This window comes from Aythya ferina (genome assembly GCF_964211825.1).
Source record: "Aythya ferina genome assembly, chromosome: 11".
Lineage (NCBI taxonomy): Eukaryota > Metazoa > Chordata > Aves > Anseriformes > Anatidae > Aythya > Aythya ferina.
In genome coordinates this window covers 2,272,429-2,292,504 of record NC_140307.1, presented here as the reverse complement: position 1 = coordinate 2,292,504, position 20,076 = coordinate 2,272,429, and the positions used below count along the sequence as shown (strand labels likewise).

Sequence of the window (20,076 nt, the reverse complement as noted above, 5' to 3'; positions counted from 1 at the left end):
AGTCTTACCACATTTTCATCTTTAAAACATACCCCATTCTGCTTCAGGAAAAAATGGGAATAGAAATTTTGGGTGTTATTGGTCTGGCAGGACACTTTAAGTTAGGAAGAATACACTTCTAGTATTTTATTTATCTTTTCCAGAGAAATAGATGTTAGCCAGAATCACCTGCCTCTTGCTCTTACTGGGTAGTTCTTTTCTGGTAGCACTAAATATCAAAATGTGCCCTACTGGGTCTGTTCCAACCTGAAGGAGGAACGGTATGGGGTGTTAAAATCGGTGCTAGAAAGGAGCAAGTGTGCTGGGCAGTCATATAAGCGCTTCCTTTAGTGGGACGTGTATGGAGGACCTCTGACACACTGCAGGAAGTGAAAACTAAGTGGGAGTTGAAATACAGTGTCCTTTTTTTCCAAGTGAGAATCCTTTGCACCTGGAGTGAGTTCAGATCTTGCTGAATTGTTTTAAGTGCGAGTTTTATGAGGCTGTGCTGGAGTCAGCCCAGAGACGGAGACACCTGTCCTGTTAGCTGCGAGACTGCTCACGTTGCTTGTTCCGTGTTATTCTCTGAGCTGTTCTTTGTTAAAGTTAAATAATAAAACTGCCTTATTGCCCAGGTTTAGCACAGTCATGCAAAATAGTAGTGTCTTCTCAAAACTGAAAAATGCCTTCATCTTTGTACTTTGTTTCAGCTCCCTTATTGAGGCTGTTCACGGAAATAATGTAGTGAGCTGCCTACTTCTGCTTTAAACTGACAGCTGTGTAGGCTTGGGGAAAGTGTTACTGTCACTATGCTAGAAAACAGCCCCCATGCTTGTATCCTCGTATGACAGTAGATCTGAAAGTGAATGTATGTCTTTGTGCTTTCACTTGTGCTAATTGTTCAGCTTGCAAAACTGATAGTAATAACTCCGAGCAGCTTTGTGACAAGGTACTGGCAAAGATGGCATTGTTGTTTTTTTTTTAATTTCCTCTACCATTTTTTTATGTTATGAAGTAGACTTCAGGGTTAAGTACAGCTTTAATATAGATTTTAGGGTTAAATGTGTGGCTAGTTAACACAGCATCCAGTCCAGTAGTAACTAGGGGCACTGCTGTGCCTGCACTCCCATTGTCCTCACCCCCCTGTACTATTTCTAAGCATCCATGTGGCCATTGTCAGGATGTGAGATCCTGGGACAGGTGAGACAACGTACAAACTCTGAGATCAGCTTCCTTCTATGGACCTGAGGTGGTCCTGAGGCTTAAAGCTCCAAGTATCCCGTGCAGTGATCCTACTCAGAAGAACTTTCCAACCTCTGGCTTTACAGGAGCTGGCTGTGCAGATATGGGTTTGGGTGCAGGATGTCAGATTGCAGCTGGCCTCGAAAGTGGGACTTTGGTGAGGTGTAGATGGGCAGGAGCAGAACCTCTCCCCACGCACCAGAGGATGGTTGTTGAGTCAAGAAGGTGGCTGTGTTTGGTAGGAGACTGCTTTAAGTTCTGCTCTGTGTCTTTATACTTCGGAGGCCACAGCAGTGCTGCACAGCTGTCAGTGAACTTCCTCGAGTGCAGAACAGAAGAAGTGATGCTGACTTGCAGGAGGGCTCCTACCCGATCAAGTGTGGGCAGAGGCAGTCCCAGCTCCACAACACCTGCAGCCTGGTGCTGCCCTGGGAGGAGACAACAACTAACCTCCCTCAGAAAACCTCTGCTGAATGCGATGTGTGGCTTTGTAGCTTTTGATCTGGAAGAGAGAGATTGTGTAATAATTGCACCTGAAGTCCAGTGGTCCACTTTGTAGAGTGGCATTGCCTGCTGGCTACACAACAGATTTGTCCATTTCTGCCACTTATCGAACGTGGTCTGTGAAATTACGCTGTGTCTTTAATGAGTGGGGACAACAGCACTGACCTCCCTGCTGCTTCATTCAGATGATCACATTACAAAAGCTGGATTCTTTCCCTAGCGCAGGATGTTTAGTGTGTGCTTGGCTTTAAAACTGCTGGTAATAAATTGAAGGATAACCTGTTGCTTTAGGGTAGTGCTTGGAACAGCGAAGGGCTGAGGTGGTTTGATGATTTCCTGCTGTGATGGAGCTCTGGCAGAGGCATAGCTTTTTGACAGTGAAAAAACAACTCCAAGACTGCAGAAGGTAATGGTGATGAATTTTAATAGGAATCTTTGTCTTTTTGAGTAAGTTTTATGTAAGATTAAGTAACTACTAGTGCTGCTTCTGGAGGCAGATACTGGCACACCAGCGTGCTGCTGCTTTTAGCTCCCAAACTTCCTTAATGTTTTCATGGTGTCCTACTGTAGAAGTGGTGTGTGTTCCCCCTTCTGTATTTGTCTGTGTTTTAGTTTGTAAAACTTTATGCAGTGACTTGTTCATTACTTACCCATCTGTTTCTGGATGTTCTTTGCTCTGCAGCATTGTTGTGATGCTTTTACACAGGGAAGGTCCGGACACTGATCATAGTTCCTGGCTGGGAGTAGGACTCCTGCAGAAGCTTGAGTACGAAACTAAAGCTACATAAATCCTGCTTGCTTGAAGTACTGGAACTAGATTAATGCCATCTCTTTCAATGCTACAAATATTTTCTATTTATGTATTTACATTTGAAATTGATTAATATCTAGTGCTTCAAGCAGAGGACCAGAATGAAAAAATTAAATTCTGCCTTGCTATTTGTCATTCAGTTATCATAAAGGTAACTGCAGATGTTATTTAGTTACATACTGGACAGCAGATCTGACAATGTTTTTGGGTTAACTACTTCTGCAGGAAATTTTCAGATTGATTTACTTTACAGTTAAAGAATTGGTCCTGAAAAATTCAAGTGAGATCTGAACTTTATTTGCTGTTACTGTCCTGAATGTCAGTGCAAGTAGTGGAGGTTCTGCCATTAGAGCTTAGAACATTCTGGTGACTTTGGTCTGAAGCTCTGGTTGGTTCTGTGTTGATGTCAGGAAGTTTGAGGTTTTGCCTCTCTAGAGGATTAGGTCTGGCCTCAGTTGGGACCAAAGATCGTGTACTTTAATTTTTATTTTGTTTCTGCGGCCACATTCTAGATAAATGGAGAAATCTGATGTGCTGAAATTCATGACGCCAATGTTTTTCCTTCTGTGGAAGCCTTTGGAGTCCTCTGACTGGTGCTTGTTTGAACAAGGACACCGATAGTAATTTGTGCTTTCAAGCAAGGAAACACTTGTGCTGGAAGTGCAAAGTATGAGATCAAAACAAACGGTGTAAAAAGTAGTTTTATGCAGATATGCAGTAATCACATCTGTGTTAGCCTAATGCAATCTTAGCAAGTTGTCATCTTTGGTGCTAAAGCTTCAGCATGACTGAGTTTTTGTTTCATCACACTAGCTTGTTTGTCTGCTCCAGGTCATGTGCGCAAGCGTCTCTGTGTTGTCTCCAAGCCCTGAAAGCCTCTTCTGCTTCAGAGAAAAAACTCAATAGTTGTTTTCTTCAAAATGGAGCAAGAAAAGCTATGCTGTGTTCTGTCGCTGTGCCTCTAGTTCCTTTATCTTTCCAAATGAGCAGCCCTGTCTTCTTCAGTAATCTCTAAAAGGACAGCAAGCTCAGTGTTCCTTCTCTGGAATTTCTAAGTGAAGCTGGGGACCGCTAGCTGCTGTGGCACACTGGATTTTTCAAAGGAAACTGAAATTCTCTGGTAAGGTCAGTTAGATGCTGAGCTCTTGCCAGTTTGGTCGTGACTTCTTTAAAGCAGTGATACAGAAGAAAATGTCTGTGCAAAAGTTGCATCTGATAAAACTGCTTTATTAATTTGATTTTTTTTAATAGGCTGTATTTTCTGGTCACTCACAATGTAAGTGCAGGGTTAAAGCAGCTACAAAGTACGATGTAAAAGATTTTATGTAGTGAGCATGCACTATAAAGTTGCTGTGCTACTGATATGAAGAAATATTTGGAGGAATAGGATCTTTAACTGGCCCCAAAAATATCAGAGGTCTGTTCTCCGTTTCTACTGATTGCAGAGGTTTCTACAGAATAGAAAAATAACCTGTAGGTGTGAACAGAATAAAAAAATGACCCCCAAAAAAGTACAACATACGTCTCAACAAAAAATAATGATGTGTAGCTTGCAAATGCATGTCAAAAGCCTACAAGAGCAAGCAGCTGGCGCGTTCCCTGCCCTGCAAGATGCCGAGCAGAGCTTGTGGGGAGTACTGGCAGGGTTTGTCAGTGCACATCCTCTGAAAAACACCAATTTTGTGTTTTCACAACATCAATCTTCTAGGGCAAAATACAGAACTTGAGTCCGTCATTCATTGTGCTGGGGTTTATTGTAGGACACTAAGGGGTACTGAACTTCACTCCCATTTTTATCTTGGGGTCATACTGTAAGAAGAGCAACTTCAGTTCTGTGTAAAATCATGTGTTACTTCAGCTTTAGGCTGGGGCTTGTTGGTTTTACTGGGCACACCTGGAAAACGGTATCCAGTGATGGGTTTTCTATTTTAGAAATTAGATTTCAAAAATGTCTCTTTATGGTTCATCTTTACAAGCGTCTGTAAGTCAGATTAACTGGAATGTTCTAACAAGTTGTGCTTATCTACAAAGGAAAACTTTGTGGATGCTCCAGGATATTTGTTGTATGGTTATACACAGATATGACTATACTGGTATAAAGCAATGGATGAGAACAGAAATAAAGGTGTGCTGCTTCTCGTAGGATAGCCTGGAAATGCAGTATCCTGCTCCATTTGTACAGGATGAAGTTATTTTTGTTACGAAAATACTATCTAAGAGAGACTTGGTGTAACTACATTAGACAGTGTATGTCGGATTTTACTATGTAAAACTCCTCTGCTTTTGAGCAGCATTCCCAGATGGCATTTGCCCAGGGCAAATATTTTTGTGGAGCTTGCTTTGTTCTTGTTCTTTTTTTGTTCTTTTTGACATGCAAATAGACATTATTTTCTCATCATTGTTTGGTAATCTTAGGCCTGGAGTGTTTAAATGTCAAAATAACTGAACACAGCTCACCTTTCCGTCAAAGGTCTCGTTCTGTTTCCCTTACTAAGCTCTTCTACCTGTTATTGCTTCCCAAGCTAGCTTCAGTAAGCATCCCATCGAACACATTTAAACTGCTAAAGGTAGTAGGAGCTTGGGATTGCTTTAATTTAGAGATGATTTAGCAGAGAAGAGTTGTGAATATTTGAGATTTCTTTATTTGCCTTAATTAAACCTTAGACACATTCAAACCAAGATTGTTGTCCTGGCTGGAAGTGCAGGCTCTCATTAACAAGGTAAGGGCTTCATCCTGTGATTCTGGCCTCCTGTTGGGTCTGTGGACTATCAGTCACTGCTCCTTGGAGTCAGCCGTGAGTCCTCTGAGCTGACCAGTGCCTGCCTGGGCATCCAGGGGATGCGTCTCTGTGCAGCACGAGTTGTAAGTGGATGTTTATGAAGTGACGAATAGAAACAGTTTTCTTGGTTACTGGTGAATTTTAATCCAGTTTTTACATTGGAAGTGGTGTAGGCTCTGCAGAAGTAGATTCTGTTCCTCAAGTTTTTCATCCTAGCAGCACTGTAATCCATGGGAACGTTGCATTAAATTTGGCTAAGCAAAACAGATATTTGCTCCTGTAGAAACTGACTGTTGTAGCTGGAAGCAGGAAATTTTAAACAAGCATTTAAGCTTTCACATTACCGAGATGAAGTGTTTTCACAGGATCTGAAGTTAAACTGTCAAAAAAAAAGAATTCCCAGAAAACCAAATCCCTGTCTATGGTCTTAAATTTAACTTCTGTTTAGAGTCCTGTATTTCTGTTTTGGTAGTAATCAATGACATTAAGCCTAGATTTCTGATAGATATACTTCTTTTTTTTAAATAACTTTGGTCTGTTTCCTATCCTACTTAAAGAGTCATGTTTCCGGTGGCAATCTATGCATGTTTGTGTTTGGTAACTTTTTATTAATATCTAAGTGGATTATTAGTAATATAATTGTGTGAAAGTCAGTGGTTGAAACACACGCTCTGTAGGAAATTACAACACGATCCTGGAAAATGTGGAACTAAAAGTAGCTGGGAGACTTGTGCTATGATTCACGAGGTCTCTGATCGTGAATGCTGAGTCATTAAACCCACTCCTGTAGATACCAAACCTCAACATGCATGAGTTCGGACAGAACCTCAGAGATGGAGAAATGGTATCAATCTGCTTGTGTTTGTCACTGTTTTATCTGGAAAAAAAATACTGTTTACTTACAACAGAGATCCAATAATACGTCTCTCATGGGTATGACTGTATGGGTCTGCTTCATCTAGATAATTTACATAGGTGCAAAACTGTCGTGCATTTAATCCCTGACCTCAGTCATCTATTGCTCTTCCTCTTGCAAAACTGCTGAGCAAGCTCAACCAGCTGAATTGAGTTATTCTTTCTCTATTCTACAGGACAAATTTGGAAGCACTTCAGAAGAAGCTGGAAGAACTAGAGTTGGATGAACAGCAACGAAAGCGCCTCGAAGCTTTCCTTACCCAGAAACAAAAAGTTGGAGAGCTGAAGGATGATGACTTTGAGAAGATCAGTGAGCTGGGAGCAGGAAATGGCGGTGTGGTATTCAAAGTATCTCACAAGCCTTCTGGTCTTATAATGGCAAGAAAGGTGAGTGCCTCAAAAACTAGAACTTGTGGATAACTTTTATTGAGGAGGCTCTCTGAAGTATTTGGAGAAATAAGTGATGTTGACACAAAAGACTGCTTAATGCCAACTTTCCAAAAAGTAGGAAGGGCTGTGCTTGCTTATCCTACACTTAAAATTTTTCAGAAAATGTTCCACCTGTTAACAATGAAAGGTTACATATTATTCCCCCTTCTCATTTTCCCCCCTTCCTCCCAATTTGACAAAAACAGTCTTTTCAGCTGTGTTTGTATCTTTCAGAGAAAATGCATTAGACTCATTAAGTAGAAGGCCTTAAAAGTTACTCTAAGATGTATGTTAGGGTAAGTGACAGTATCTTGTGTTTTGGGCTGTAAGTCTAGAGAAATCGAAAAACTATGCCCCGTTGTAAGATCTTCCTTCTCAGCTGCAAACCAGAAAATGGCATTTAGGTGCTACTGGATACTAGAAAAAACGAGAGCTTTAAGAACAAGGGAATGCGTTGGAGCATGGTGACATCTCCTGTTCCCAGTTTCTTCATGGGATGCAGGTGGTTCCTGTGTGAAAAGGCGTCTCTCCTTCTGGGGAGACTGGATTTCAGTGATTCAGCTTTATGCTTTGCAACCTATAGCAGCTGTGACCTAGCTTATAAGAACTGTGTTTAACTTAACCGTCCTGGTATTTTAATTCTCATCTTGTATACAAGAACAGCTATTGCTTTATCTCAAAATCCCTGGGAATCAAATACAGTTACGGAAATGCATCTACAGTACGATTTGTGTTTGGGCTCCTCATGTCTGTTCCTTCCAGGAGTGAAGTTCCTTGCGCAGGAGGCAGAGTTCAGGCATACATCAATGTGCTGCAGTGGATCAGAAAGCTGGCAGGCTACCTGAGCTCATAAGAAACAGTTTCTCCTTTGAGAGGATTTGCCAGTGCCATTATTACACTGCACTGAAAATTTCTATTTTTTTCAACCGAGGAGCTGAAGAAATCACTGAAAGCCTTTGAAGAAGTGTGCGCTGTCATCTTCAACAAAATAGAGGAGAACATGCACACGCTGACTTTAATAACCATGCTCAGTATAGCAACAGTTTGGGGAAAGGTGTTGAAAAGTGCCAACTTTCAAGGGAGTGAGAATTATGAAACATACAAGTTGCTGAGGCTTATTTGAACTAAATCAATTTACTTGATTTTTCATGTACTGCAAGTTTAACAGGAATTTTTACCCCAATTCGTTAATATTTGATGCAACTGAGATGTTTGAACTGCAATTTTTTCATGTATTGACTTCCTGTCATAATCAGAACTTGAAATTTTGATAAGATGAATTTTTGTTTTCCCTCTCACATTGGGGAATTGTACATTCTTCTCTGTTTTGTAATGGATTTTGCTTCAGAGTTTCTTCTGGTAAAATTTTCCGTTGAAGGCAAAAATATCTAGGACTTGGAATGTTGATATTACTCCTGTAGCTTTTAGATATGAAAATCTATCCCCTTAAAAGTTTATGTATGAAAATAGTATCCCATTGATAAACTTACTGCATCACTGTCCGGACTTCCTTGTAACATTTTTGCGATGCTATGAGATTTTGTTACTGATCTGTCATTAAACTGAAAAGGTTAGTGTCTGTTACTTACATTGACAGTAGCTTTAATAGGTTAACAGCTGTTACTCATTAACAAGTGTAACTAAAATAGGAAATTGGCTGTTTTTAATGAGAAATTTTTAAAGGGGTTTGTCGATTGTCTGGCTCAGAAACGGTGTGGAGATGACTTACTTGAGTAATAACGAAGAACATCTGTTGGTTTATATAATAAATGGGTCTATTTTAGGGATAGATTCTACTTCACTTTTTCTCCTAAATCTAGCATCTTTCATAAGTACTGATGTTTTGCCCTCCTCATGCTGTATTATAGTGTTTTGCCCTTCCCTTTGCTACTAAGACAATAAGAAGGAATTATTTTACAGTTAAGTCATAGAATAGTTGTGATTGGAAGGGGCTCCACAAGGTCGTGTAGTCACCTCCTGCTCAAAGCAGTCAGCTGCAAGAGCAGAGCTGCTCAGGGCCTTATCCAGAGGGGTTTGAAACTCTGAAGGTGGAGAGTGCCCAACTTCTGAACAACCTGTTCCTTCTGCAAGGTCCTGTTCCCATAGGAAAATAATAAAAATGGTTTATTTTACAGTTAATTCATCTAGAGATCAAGCCAGCTATTCGCAACCAGATCATTCGTGAGCTACAAGTTCTACATGAGTGCAACTCTCCATACATTGTGGGCTTTTATGGAGCTTTTTACAGTGATGGAGAAATCAGCATTTGCATGGAACATATGGTAAGTGCGTTCAAATCTCCTAATTGAAGTTACTAACGGATCATTAATGCAAAACCTGGCCGTCACCGGGACTTAAGTTAGCAATGTGGACTTCTCTGTGTGAATAAGGAATCTGAAACTGTTTCAGATTCCTGATTTCTTCTATATCCATGATGCTTAATTTATTTTAAAATATTCACCTGATCTTGCTATTCACTTGTTCTGGTTCGTTCTTGTTTTTATGCAGTACTAAGAGCACATGGATCAGACCACACTGACTGATTGGTATAACAGCTGTGTGGCCCTCATTAGCTATGATAATGAGAATGTAATTTATTGTGATTTAGACAGATCTATATTTTGTCTCCTTTCAAACTTTACAGAATTGCAGGCATAAAGATTACTGCACAGGCAGTGAACAAACCTAGAAGGAACTTCAACAACTTTCTTAATACCAAAAATATTTTTAACTGTGTTTCATTTTAATAGAAAAGTACACATTCTTCTCGACATCTGTTTGCCTTTCTATTACCATATGGAGCCAAACACTAAAAGTAAATTTTCTGTAATTAAAGGTCAGTGAATCTTCTTCCTCACTTGCTTAGTAGAGGAAGTTTTTAACAACATGCAATACAATAAATCTAAGACTATTTTTTTCACTTGACAAAACTCTTTCTTTGGAGAGAAACCTTATTTTCTTGAGAAAGTTTTAATGCTTCTCTGGTCTTCTCTTATGGAAATTTTTAGAACAAATTGATGGTTGCCTAGGAACAAGTGATCATGATCCAGTTTTTAAACATGTGCAAGCTGAATAGAAAGTGTGCATACTCCTAAAATACAAATGACTATTGGGAATTACACAGAAGTTAGTTCGTCAAAATTGAAAACAGTCATGAAAAATGAGACGAAAATAGATGTTAAAAATGACTGTCTGGGCATTGTTTAGGAATACATTGTTAAATGCCATAGAAGTGCACATCTGTCGTTTCTAAAAGACAGATGGCAGTGATATATAATTACATGTGTAAATACAATGTCTAAAGAATCTCAATTTATATACAAAAGAAAAAAAAAAAAAACAGAAGCAATTGGGGTTTGCAAGTTCCTAAACAGGGAATTATATAGCTGACAGTAGACATCTCTTCAATTTAAGAGAAGGTGGTATGAAATCTATTACTTCAGTGCTGAATCTAGACAGACTGGATACCAGATTTTACAAAAAGAACACTTGATTAAGGAGATAAGAAATAGCTAGTGGATTGTTTAATTTACACTCTAATTAAGTGATTAAGCTGTTGGCATAATGTAGATCTTTAGGTGTAATCTATTGTTCTCCTTTTGGGTAGGAGATTAGATGAGACTCCGTTGTCTTTTCTGTATGTACCTTTCTGTCAGTTAGCATCAGACAAAATTTAGGCTTCTAGCAAAACATACGTATAAATACAAAGAGCTGTTGGTGGAAAAGGCATGGAAGTTGAAGATTTGAGGGATATTTTTAGGTAATAAATTCAAAATCAGTGCATAACTTTGCGTAGCAGCAAGTGTTTAACATGCAGAAAGTCTGGAGTCTGCTCCTGAAAGATGCTGAAGGCTGCAGCCCGCACATTAGACAAGTGAATTGTATTCAACACCTTTCACGATTGAAGTTAGTCCGTAGGGGAAAAAAGTTTTTTTTCTGTATGAGATCTTTGCTAATATACAAGTGTCTCAGAAGCAATAGCTGTCCAGAAATGTGGCCTGTTTATAGGAAAAACATTTCATGTATATATACACAAAATATTTTTGGTAGTGTGTTTTTAATCAAGTTTGGTGTTTTTTCCCAAAAAGGCATGATAAATAAGTTTTTAATATACATCACTTCTCATAAGAATTTTAGATGTTTGTCCTCAAGTAATAAACTTGATGTAGTCTAGTTTTTGCACTGCATATATGAGTAGTGAAAATGATGAAAACTTCCGACAGATAAGTTAAGGCAGGAGGAAATCGCTTTTTTGCAAGTTGGATTTTTGTCATAGTTACTGGGAGCTACCAAACGACTATCTGGACAACACGGTACTGTTTTTTAATTTGAGAAATAACTTCCTAGTTTCTTTGTATAGTGTCTATTTTACAGAATCTAGATCTTAAGCGCATGCCTATTATTGCATCAGTTACTTAAAACATGTATATATATATTTTTTATGGTTTTCCTTCTCAGAAGCCCTTAGCAACAGTGGAATGTATCTGACTTTGCTGGGGGTGTCTGGGCATGCATTCAATTTATTTTACTTAGTAAAATTAGTAAGACCATTACTTACAAAAAATAAAAATAAAAAATTAAGGGCTTCACAGTATTTTGATGCTTTGAGAGCTGTGTCAAATCAACCCCCTACCTCTGGAAGCTGACAGTCACTCCAGATACGCAGGACTAAGAGGCCAGTTTTCTGTGTAGGATCTAGTCCAGGAATGAGGTGGACAGGACTGCGAGATTAATTGTGATCATGGGGTGCTGCAAGCACATATTATATTCGTGAAGCAGCTCTGCATTTTCCAGCATCATAAATTATTTTTATCCTTGGGATCAGTATCATAAAATGTATGCTTCTTCAGCCCTCCTCATTCTATCTTTGGAGGAAAAAGAATAGCATGTGATGGATGTGAAAAAAAAAGAAGAGCATGTTATGTATTGGACTGAAAGTTACAGACTTTCAGGAGTAAAACTCCTAATGCTTGGTCAACAGCTCGTTGTGTTCAGCACTTCCTTAGCAGGAGTCAAACCATGGAAATACTAGCTTGGAAGATCACTGTGAGAAATGTTTGAGTGGATGTTATTACTGGACAAATATATATATATTTTTTTAAAAAAAAAAAAAAAAAAAAAAAGCATAAAACTGACTAATTCCTGCTGAGGAATGATTTGTTTTTTCAGATGTGCACCATAACAATATCAAATCACATGTGAAAAGCAACATTTCTCACCAAATTTAGGCTTTAGAATGAAATTCTGTTTGACATGTTTTAGAGAAATTTGACTGAAGCTTGAGTATTCAAACATTTATTATTAGGACGGCGGCTCCTTGGATCAAGTACTGAAAAAGGCTGGAAGAATTCCAGAGCAGATACTGGGCAAAGTTAGCATTGCGGTAAGTGTCTTCGTAGCTCTCCAAGGCTGTAGGTGGGTAGATGTGTGTCTCAGCACGGTAATGCCAGATTCAGGAAGCAGCCGCTCCAGGATTGGAGGATGTGGGAGAGAAATTTTACTGGGTTTCAAAGCATGTTGCTTCCTTTTAAGAAGGCAGTCTTTATACGTGTCGTTATTTGGTAGCTCGGGGCACTGGAACAAGTAACACATTCTATTGTGTTAGCTTTGATTTTTCTGCCTTTGTATCAGATGATGCTTCTGGATAAGAACAGAGGCAACATTTCATTTAAAAAAAAAAAAAGTGGATGTTATGCTTCTCATATCTATTGTGCAACAAGCTGCATATGCAAAACTTCCGGTAAGGCTGCAGCTGATTCTGGTCTTTAGTGTGAGCTGGAGGTATAAATTTAAACAAAATATTCTTTTGCAATGTTTACATTTTGGTATTTCGGTTATGTTGTATTCAGTTGGAATTCTTGTACAAGAAAAAACATGCAATTATCTTTTCATAAACTGAAAAATTATTTTGTTTGTCTTTAGGTAATAAAAGGACTCACGTATCTGAGAGAAAAGCATAAAATAATGCACAGAGGTGAGATAAAATTTTGCATTGCAAGTTTTCTTTTTTTTTTTTAATTCAAGTTAAAATATGTGCTTTTTTCCTTTATATGTTCTTTGTGGTTCAGTCTGATTTTGGTTCAGAGGATTTTTCTTGAGTAGTGTAAGGCAGACTTTTATCTTTTACTATAGCTGTCATTGCTCTGCAATTTTTGCTATCTGAAGCATGGATTATAAACCATTATTGTTGGCATAAATTCAAATTGAAGACTGGAGATGGAGCACTTCATATTTTTCTTTGAATGGCACTGTTCAATAACAGCAGTTGTGCCTTGTGTATAAACCATGCCATGCGTTCAGTGGGTCTGGTGCCATATGAGACCAGTCTTCAGATTGTGTCTTCATCTGAGAGGCTGATTTTGGCCACTGAGTTTGGCCAGACCAAAAAGAGTAATTAGCAGTCCCAGTTTATGCAATCTATTGTGGATCACCTTGCATGTGAAGTATAGACTGTGTTTATTACACATTAATGTTGGATTTAAAAAAAAACAACAAATCAGATATAGCTTTCTACTGGAAAAACGAGCTGGATGAGGAGGACTAGATATTTCTGATGGTAATTGCACAGTTATTTGTCTCAGTTCTTTGTTTCAGGGAGACTGCTGGGAAAGATCATCTTATTTTAGGGCACACTGGAAGAGTGAACGTTGCATCTTGTAGTTTTCAGTTCAGGTACAGCAGTGGTTTGTTTGTTGGTTGCTTGAGGGATTTTTTAGGTTGCTCTTGTTCAGCTGGCTGTTGAAACAGCAGTTCTTAACAGTTCTGCAATCTGTAAATCTGACGTCCAAAAGCAGCCAATCTGATTTTAAGCACAGTGAAACCTCACAGCAGTGGCTGCATTAGAGGTTACTCTTTGAGTATGTGGACAAACAAGTTCCTCTCTTATGCTGCTTCCAATGTTCCTGGATTGCCCGTGCCTGGCAGTGTAAGCTGCTGCGTACAAGCTCTCCGGTTCCTATCATCGGTCCTGTCCAGCAGTGTGCCCTGTGTGTGTGTTATTTGTAGGCTCCCCGTGTAAGATGAGCCTCGTGTAAACTGGCACATGGGCTTGAGCTGTCACAGCTTTTGTGGGTGAGGAGGCCCTGGTTCAGCTTTCTGCACATCAGGCTTATGAGCAAGGTCTGCCCTGCACTGCGAAGTCCTGCAGGCTGGCTGCTTGCTCAGCTGAGTGTGGGCTGGGCTGCTGTGTGGTACCCCCTGGTTAACGGGTGCTGGCGTGTGAAGAAATGGCAGGCATTGAAAATATATAGACCGAAATAGTGTCAGTAGGGGTTAGTGTTGTCAGAACGTGCTTAGATAATGCCTCTTTAAATGCTAAATTTGGCTTCAAAGCCCAATACCACTGTAAATGCACTGACGTCTCTGCTATTTGATACCTTAGAAGCTTGACCTTTTAATAAAAAAGCCTAAGTAAAATGGCAATGTAAGATTTTTTTTTTTATTATTATTTCTTATTTAAGAATTCTTGGTACTATATGGCCCTGGTTCAAGGAGGCTACCTACTGAAGCTAAGCTGAAGCCCAGTCTGTCCTATAAGGATATCAAAATATTCACCTGGGAAAACCCTTCTAGTGCAGGTGAAGGTTTTTCTGGCAGAATTAATTTTTCCAGAGTGCCTCCTAGAATCCTAGCTGAAATAAGTAGTGCACAGTCCTGGTGTAAGTGGGTCAGCATTATTTTGGTGACACAGTTGTAATTGTTGGAGATTTGTTTTATTTTCTCTTGCCTCTATATTTGGCCCTCTGTGATTATCTAATACTGCACTGACATGGCGTGACCAGCATCTGGCACGTACAGTTTGTTAGAACTCATCCTGTTCCTGGGGAAAAATATGTGCAGCTGGTGGGCTTGCTTTAGTAAGGTTTGTTGTATTTGTTGTGAGAGTGGGAGACCTGAAAATAGACATCCTCGCTAAACACGAGCAAGTAGCAAAAAAAGGCCAAAAAAAATCTTGTTCTTAAATCAAGCATGAGCGAGATTTGGGATACCTCATTTTCAGGGAGGAATTAATTCCATTAATTCATTTTATGTGTGTGACGCTGCAATGTCAGCAGTGGTTTGTAACGACCTGGCCACTGAGCATTCCAGAAAGAGCAGAGGTAGATGATAGTACAAAATGGTTTTTAACAGTAAGATGTGAAATGTGAGCTTCCATCTTCAAAATAAACTATTCTACATAGGTAACAGCTGTTAGCTAGCCAGCAAATAAGCATGCAGTTACATGTTTCTGGTAGTATTTAAGACTATAAAATAAGATTTTGGGGAGTGTAAGGAATTGTTTGTGTGTAGAATCCCTCCTTTGAAACTTGTAGGCATCTTGCTTCTTCTTTGGTTTCCTGATTAGTCTCACCCATGAATATATATTCTGTAAATCAAATGTTCACTGCTTTTGTTGTATTGTAGAGACTTCTGTGTCTATGATGTCAGATTTCTGTGTATCGGTGTGGTTGACAGCAGTAAGAGGTGGCTAGCACAAAGGGGATTTTGCCAGTGTCACCACAGGGGGAAAACCAACCAGAGTATTTCAGGGTAAAGAGGTTATGGAATGCAAGACTGCCAAATAACGTTGAGCTGAAAGAAAGGAATAAAAAATAAATTGGCAGAACTGGTAAGTGATGCATTTGCTTGGATTAAGAAGTAGTGACAACCAGAAAGGACAGCAAAAACCCAATGGGATGTGGTTGCTACTCATCATGAGATTCAGCTTAGTGCTCACACGCCACAGACGAGTCCTGAACTAGCTGTGACCTCTGAGGAAAAGTATTCACATGTCATTGCAGACAGCTCAAGGAAGAAGTCATTAGGGGTTATTAAGGAAGGAATGGAAAAATCTTTTTATAGACGGTTAGCTCATCTGGACTATCATGCTTTGTTTTGGTTCTCTGAAAAGCCATGACAGAAATCGCAAAGCTTCTGAGAAACAAACTGGGGGATACAAAACCGGCATAGAAAAGGAAGGGGGCAAGGAGCATGACTGTAGTAGATATCCTCATACTAGTTCCTGTTCAGTTGAATGTATTTGTAACAGTGAATGATACAAAAAATGGTACAGAAAATGTGACTTCTGTGCTCCTGTTTACCTTTGGTTAATACCAGAAGGCACCAAATGACAAGGAAAGAAATGTCCTCTCCCTAATTGCAAGGTATGTTATAGTAGGTTTTTAATACAAACTTTTTTCTTTTTTTTTCCTCTGGGTGAATAAAAATACTATAAATTAATCAGAAGGTAAGTTTAGTTCTTCGTGAACACAGTCAGGGGTGTAATTTCCTCTGGAAAAATCTCCTCCTGCATCAGAAGTGCTCTGAGGTTTCTGAGCTCCAGCTGTAGCCAGCAGCTTCAGGGCAGGAGGTGCAGCACAGCAGGGTGCTGCCAAGGGGCTGTTCCAGTGCGCTGGTTCCTAGGTCATTCTTCCAAGATCCAGTCCTGGGAATTTACTTAAAAACAGAAATCATAATGGGGGAAAGATGGAAAGAAACTCCTGGTTATGTTTGATATACATTGACCTTGTAGTTTGCTAAGTCATCTTTTTTTTTTTTTTTTTTTTTTTGACTTTAATGTCCATGATGTCACTCCTCTGTCTTGAAGCTCTGGGCTGTGTTTCTCTGAATATCCAGAGGACACTTGTACTGCTGAACTTGTGGCAAACAGGGATGAACTTTCTTTTAAATATTTGGGTGCTTGGAAGATACCAATAATGCACTGCAAGATAAATACACTCAAGTGCAGCTACCCAACTGCCACATACAAAATAAAATACTCTTGCCTGTTGTTGCTATGATCATGTTCTGAGCCTTCGTTCTTTTGGAATGAACTGACTTTCTTCCTGTGAGGGAGAGCAAGGCTCAGGCAGGGGAGGCATACTCCTTACAGACAGTACTTGACATCCTATAAACTCAGAAGCCTTTTTTTATTAGCTAGCTCCCTCTTCAGTGTCATGTATCTGTGCATCTGGACTGGCTAAGGGTGTCCCTAGAATTGCACAGCTCTGTTTCTGGACAGTCTGGAGTGATGCAAGCAATGTCCTTTCATGCTTAGAACTTAGATACCTTGCTTCTGTAGCACATTTGATCTTCCTTTTGAGACTTGTCTTTTTCTTGCAAGTTAAGCATACATTGTGAAGGATGCCTTGGTGTTCCTGTTTCATTTTGCTTTATTTTGGTTTCCAGAGAAACTGCTTAAGAGCTTAGGCACTCTGGAGTTAAAATAGCATAGCAAGCTGCGTTTAGAGTGGAAAGACAGCAGCGTTCCTAACAGCACTTTCTGATCACACTGGGGGCCTTGAGAGAAGAATTGAAATGCTCAGGGAGAGGCAGACTTGATATAAACGTCAGTGAGCAGTCATGGTTTGCTGTGCTATTGTAAGAAAGTTGCAGTATGTGATTATAAGCTAGACAAACATTGAAGGTAAAAGATAAGTCTTCAAAAGACCGGGTGGTTTCTAGAATGTGAAACTTCCAGAGCGTCGTTTGGTTCATTGGCAGTGGAATGCTGATGGGATCTTGCCCTTTAGTTATGTACGTGAAATATTCATGAGCTGCAGAGGTAAGTGGGGACGTCTCCGTGTTCTGAATCAAACTAGCAGAGTACATAGGTGTGCAGTCCAAACATAAACATGGCCTGTAGAAGTTGTCCAGGCTCTGCAGAGCTTCCTGTGTATTTTGCAAACACTTTTTTCTGCTTTGCTTTTACACAGAACTTTAGGTGAAGATTCCTGTGTAGCTGGGAGTATTGTATTTCTGCTGCCTGCTTCTCTGCACCAACAAAACCGGTTTTGTTTTTTTTTCCCCTAATGAAATTTTAAACAGGACAAGCTCCTAGAGTAGACTTTTCCTTTTCATTGAGAAGTGTGCTTGTGGTGAGGTCTCTACAAATGGTCAAAACTTGTATTCAAGAAGGTAGAACTTGCGGAAGGTAGAGCTGTAGGTCCAAAGGGCTTCTTAAGTCCCTCCCTCTGCTGAAGTCCTGTGCCTGTACGAGAGCTCCCTGCTCCATTAACCAGTGTCTGACATTGTGGTTCCTACCTGGTGAACGGCTCCACAACCTGCCCAGTGTCTTTGTTACTTGTACGGGAGGAAAGTGTACTGAGCAGTGTTGATAAACTAGTTACTTTCCCAGGGATGTGGAATTAAAAGGAGTACACACAAAATACATGCCCATCTTTCATGTATCCCAACTGTTCTTGCCAGGTAGTTTTTCTTTTTTTTTTTTTTGTTTTTTTTTCTTCCAGGAGAAGGAAGGTGTATGCAGACATGAATCTGGTGTGTTGAGGCCAGGGGGTAGTTCTAGATCACTGTGTGGGCTTCCTGTGAGCCGTTGCTTGCTCCAAGTGAAGTGGATGAGCTGTAGGCTCCCTGTGCTAGAGCAGAGCCTAGAGGAACTCGTGTGCAAGATCAGCACAAACCCTTGTTTCCAGTGTGCCTGGACAGTTTGTTTCCTGTATTAGAAAGGTGATTTCAGGAGCCAGAAAATGTAGCCACAGTTTACAAAAGTAAATAACTTATTTATTAAAGCTTCGGTTTGTCCTTTGAAAGTGGGCTGGGGGGATTAAACAAAATATTTTGTCTCCGTTTCCGATCTTGCTGGATCTTGTTCAGTGAGGCATAACCTCCTGCATGGGGATCTCTTCCTAGTGTGGAGGAGTCACATTAGTACCATCTTTCCAGTGACATCCTGTTGACATCACAAACAGAGGTCAGTTTTGCAGTCACCAAAATGAAAGCTACCTGGAGTTTATTTGTGTCTAAAAGTGGAAAAGCAAATGAAAATAGTCTATAGGCTCCAGACTTGTGGATCTGCTCTTGAATAGCAGAGACTAAAGTGAAATTCTGATACCATGAGCTGATTGCTTCCGTCAAAAACAACCTATAGTGCCCTCTTTTATTATTGACCTGTAGCTTTGCAATTGTGAGCTACTGATTACTTCTGTGGATAATGCACCACTGGTAAAGACCAGAAAAGCTGCAAGATATATTTAGGCAAAAAAAAAAAAAAAAAAAGCACTTCTTACACCTATCAAAGAAATGCTAAACTGTTCTGAGTACCTTTGCATTCACAAATATCTGTTATTAGTTGCATAGTTACCATTGGCCCTCATTAAGTTTCCATTTAGGTAGTGATGGATTTAAAATCACAAAGGGGTTCTGTCACAGGTAAACAATCTCCAGGTATTTTAAGTGTAGCACTGCAATAATAGGCTAGCTTATTTTTTCAGGAGTGTTTTAAAACATCCTGTAGCAAAACCATTTTTTTTGTTTATATGCACCCAAAGTTTAAGTCAGGGGTTATGGAGTAGCTGCTGAAGTTCAATGAATTTTGTTTAAAAAATTTTATAGGGTTTCTTGATTATTTCTAGGCAGAAGAACATCACTAATGAGTAGTTAGGTTGGTATGTCAGCATATGCCAAATATTAGTTGTTGCAAGGAAGCTGTAGATGCACAAACATAGTACTTGAAAGCCAAGAAGGTGGGTAAAATCCAAACTTAAAACCAACAGTCTTTTTGCATTTGTGTTTTAAGAAGTTTATTTACACTTAAGTATATTTAAAGAGAGCCCACAAACTGGGTCTGGGTAGGGAACCAGATCTCTTCTCTGAGTATTCCCAGAGAAGGGATAGGAGTTATGGGATAGTTAGAAGGGGGACAAAGGGAGACACATGATAATTCTCACCTCTCATGTTACTTTCATTGTCAAATTTCCCATTTTATCTATTATAGTTATAAATCATCCATTCATTTTTTTCCAGATGTTAAACCATCTAACATTTTGGTAAACTCTAGAGGTGAAATCAAGCTTTGTGATTTTGGTGTCAGTGGACAACTGATAGATTCTATGGCAAACTCGTTTGTTGGCACACGCTCCTACATGTCTGTAAGTACAGATTTTACAGCTTTGAGTTTACTATACATTATGGTAGAGTTATCACGATTCCAGTAATCAAACAAGAAACCAACTGTTGCTGTTACCTCTGCTACGTTCATAGTTTTTATTTCACTTCCTGCATTCCCAGCATATGCCAGTATCGTATCAGATTGGGGGCGGGGGGGAGGAAGAACATGTTGCTTGGCTTTTCTTGCAACAGGAATATTTTCATAACACTACTGAAGAGATGCAATCACATCCACATTGCAGAATCCAATTGGTTAATGTGTTTAGGTTTTGTGTGCATACATCTCTGGAAAAACAGTATTTATATCTTGCTCTTATTAAATCCAGTTCTTTCCACTCCAGCATTTAGCTACAGTCACTTAGGCAAGCTGCTGCCTCATTAGGGGTTCTGTTGTGACTGTTCCTGGGAACCCAATCTGGCTCTAGCAGCAAGGAAAAGTATGGGAGTGGCTGGTGTGGACAAGGCCATGGCAGCTAATCTGGGACTATTTACACAGGTCTTTGTTCCTGTTCAGGAGCAGTGCCTTGA

General features: G+C 39.7%; 1 protein-coding gene across 1 annotated transcript in view; it reads left to right on the top strand.

The window, feature by feature from the left end:
• MAP2K1 (mitogen-activated protein kinase kinase 1) overlaps window positions 1–20,076 on the top strand; it is a 36,610-nt gene that overhangs the window by 9,061 nt on the left and 7,473 nt on the right. Inside the window, exons 2-6 of the mRNA XM_084532736.1 lie at window positions 6,408–6,618; window positions 8,796–8,942; window positions 11,966–12,043; window positions 12,583–12,634; window positions 19,405–19,529. Of these exons, the coding sequence (XP_084388862.1) occupies window positions 6,408–6,618; window positions 8,796–8,942; window positions 11,966–12,043; window positions 12,583–12,634; window positions 19,405–19,529 (613 nt within the window). The remainder of the gene's footprint in view (window positions 1–6,407; window positions 6,619–8,795; window positions 8,943–11,965; window positions 12,044–12,582; window positions 12,635–19,404; window positions 19,530–20,076) is intronic.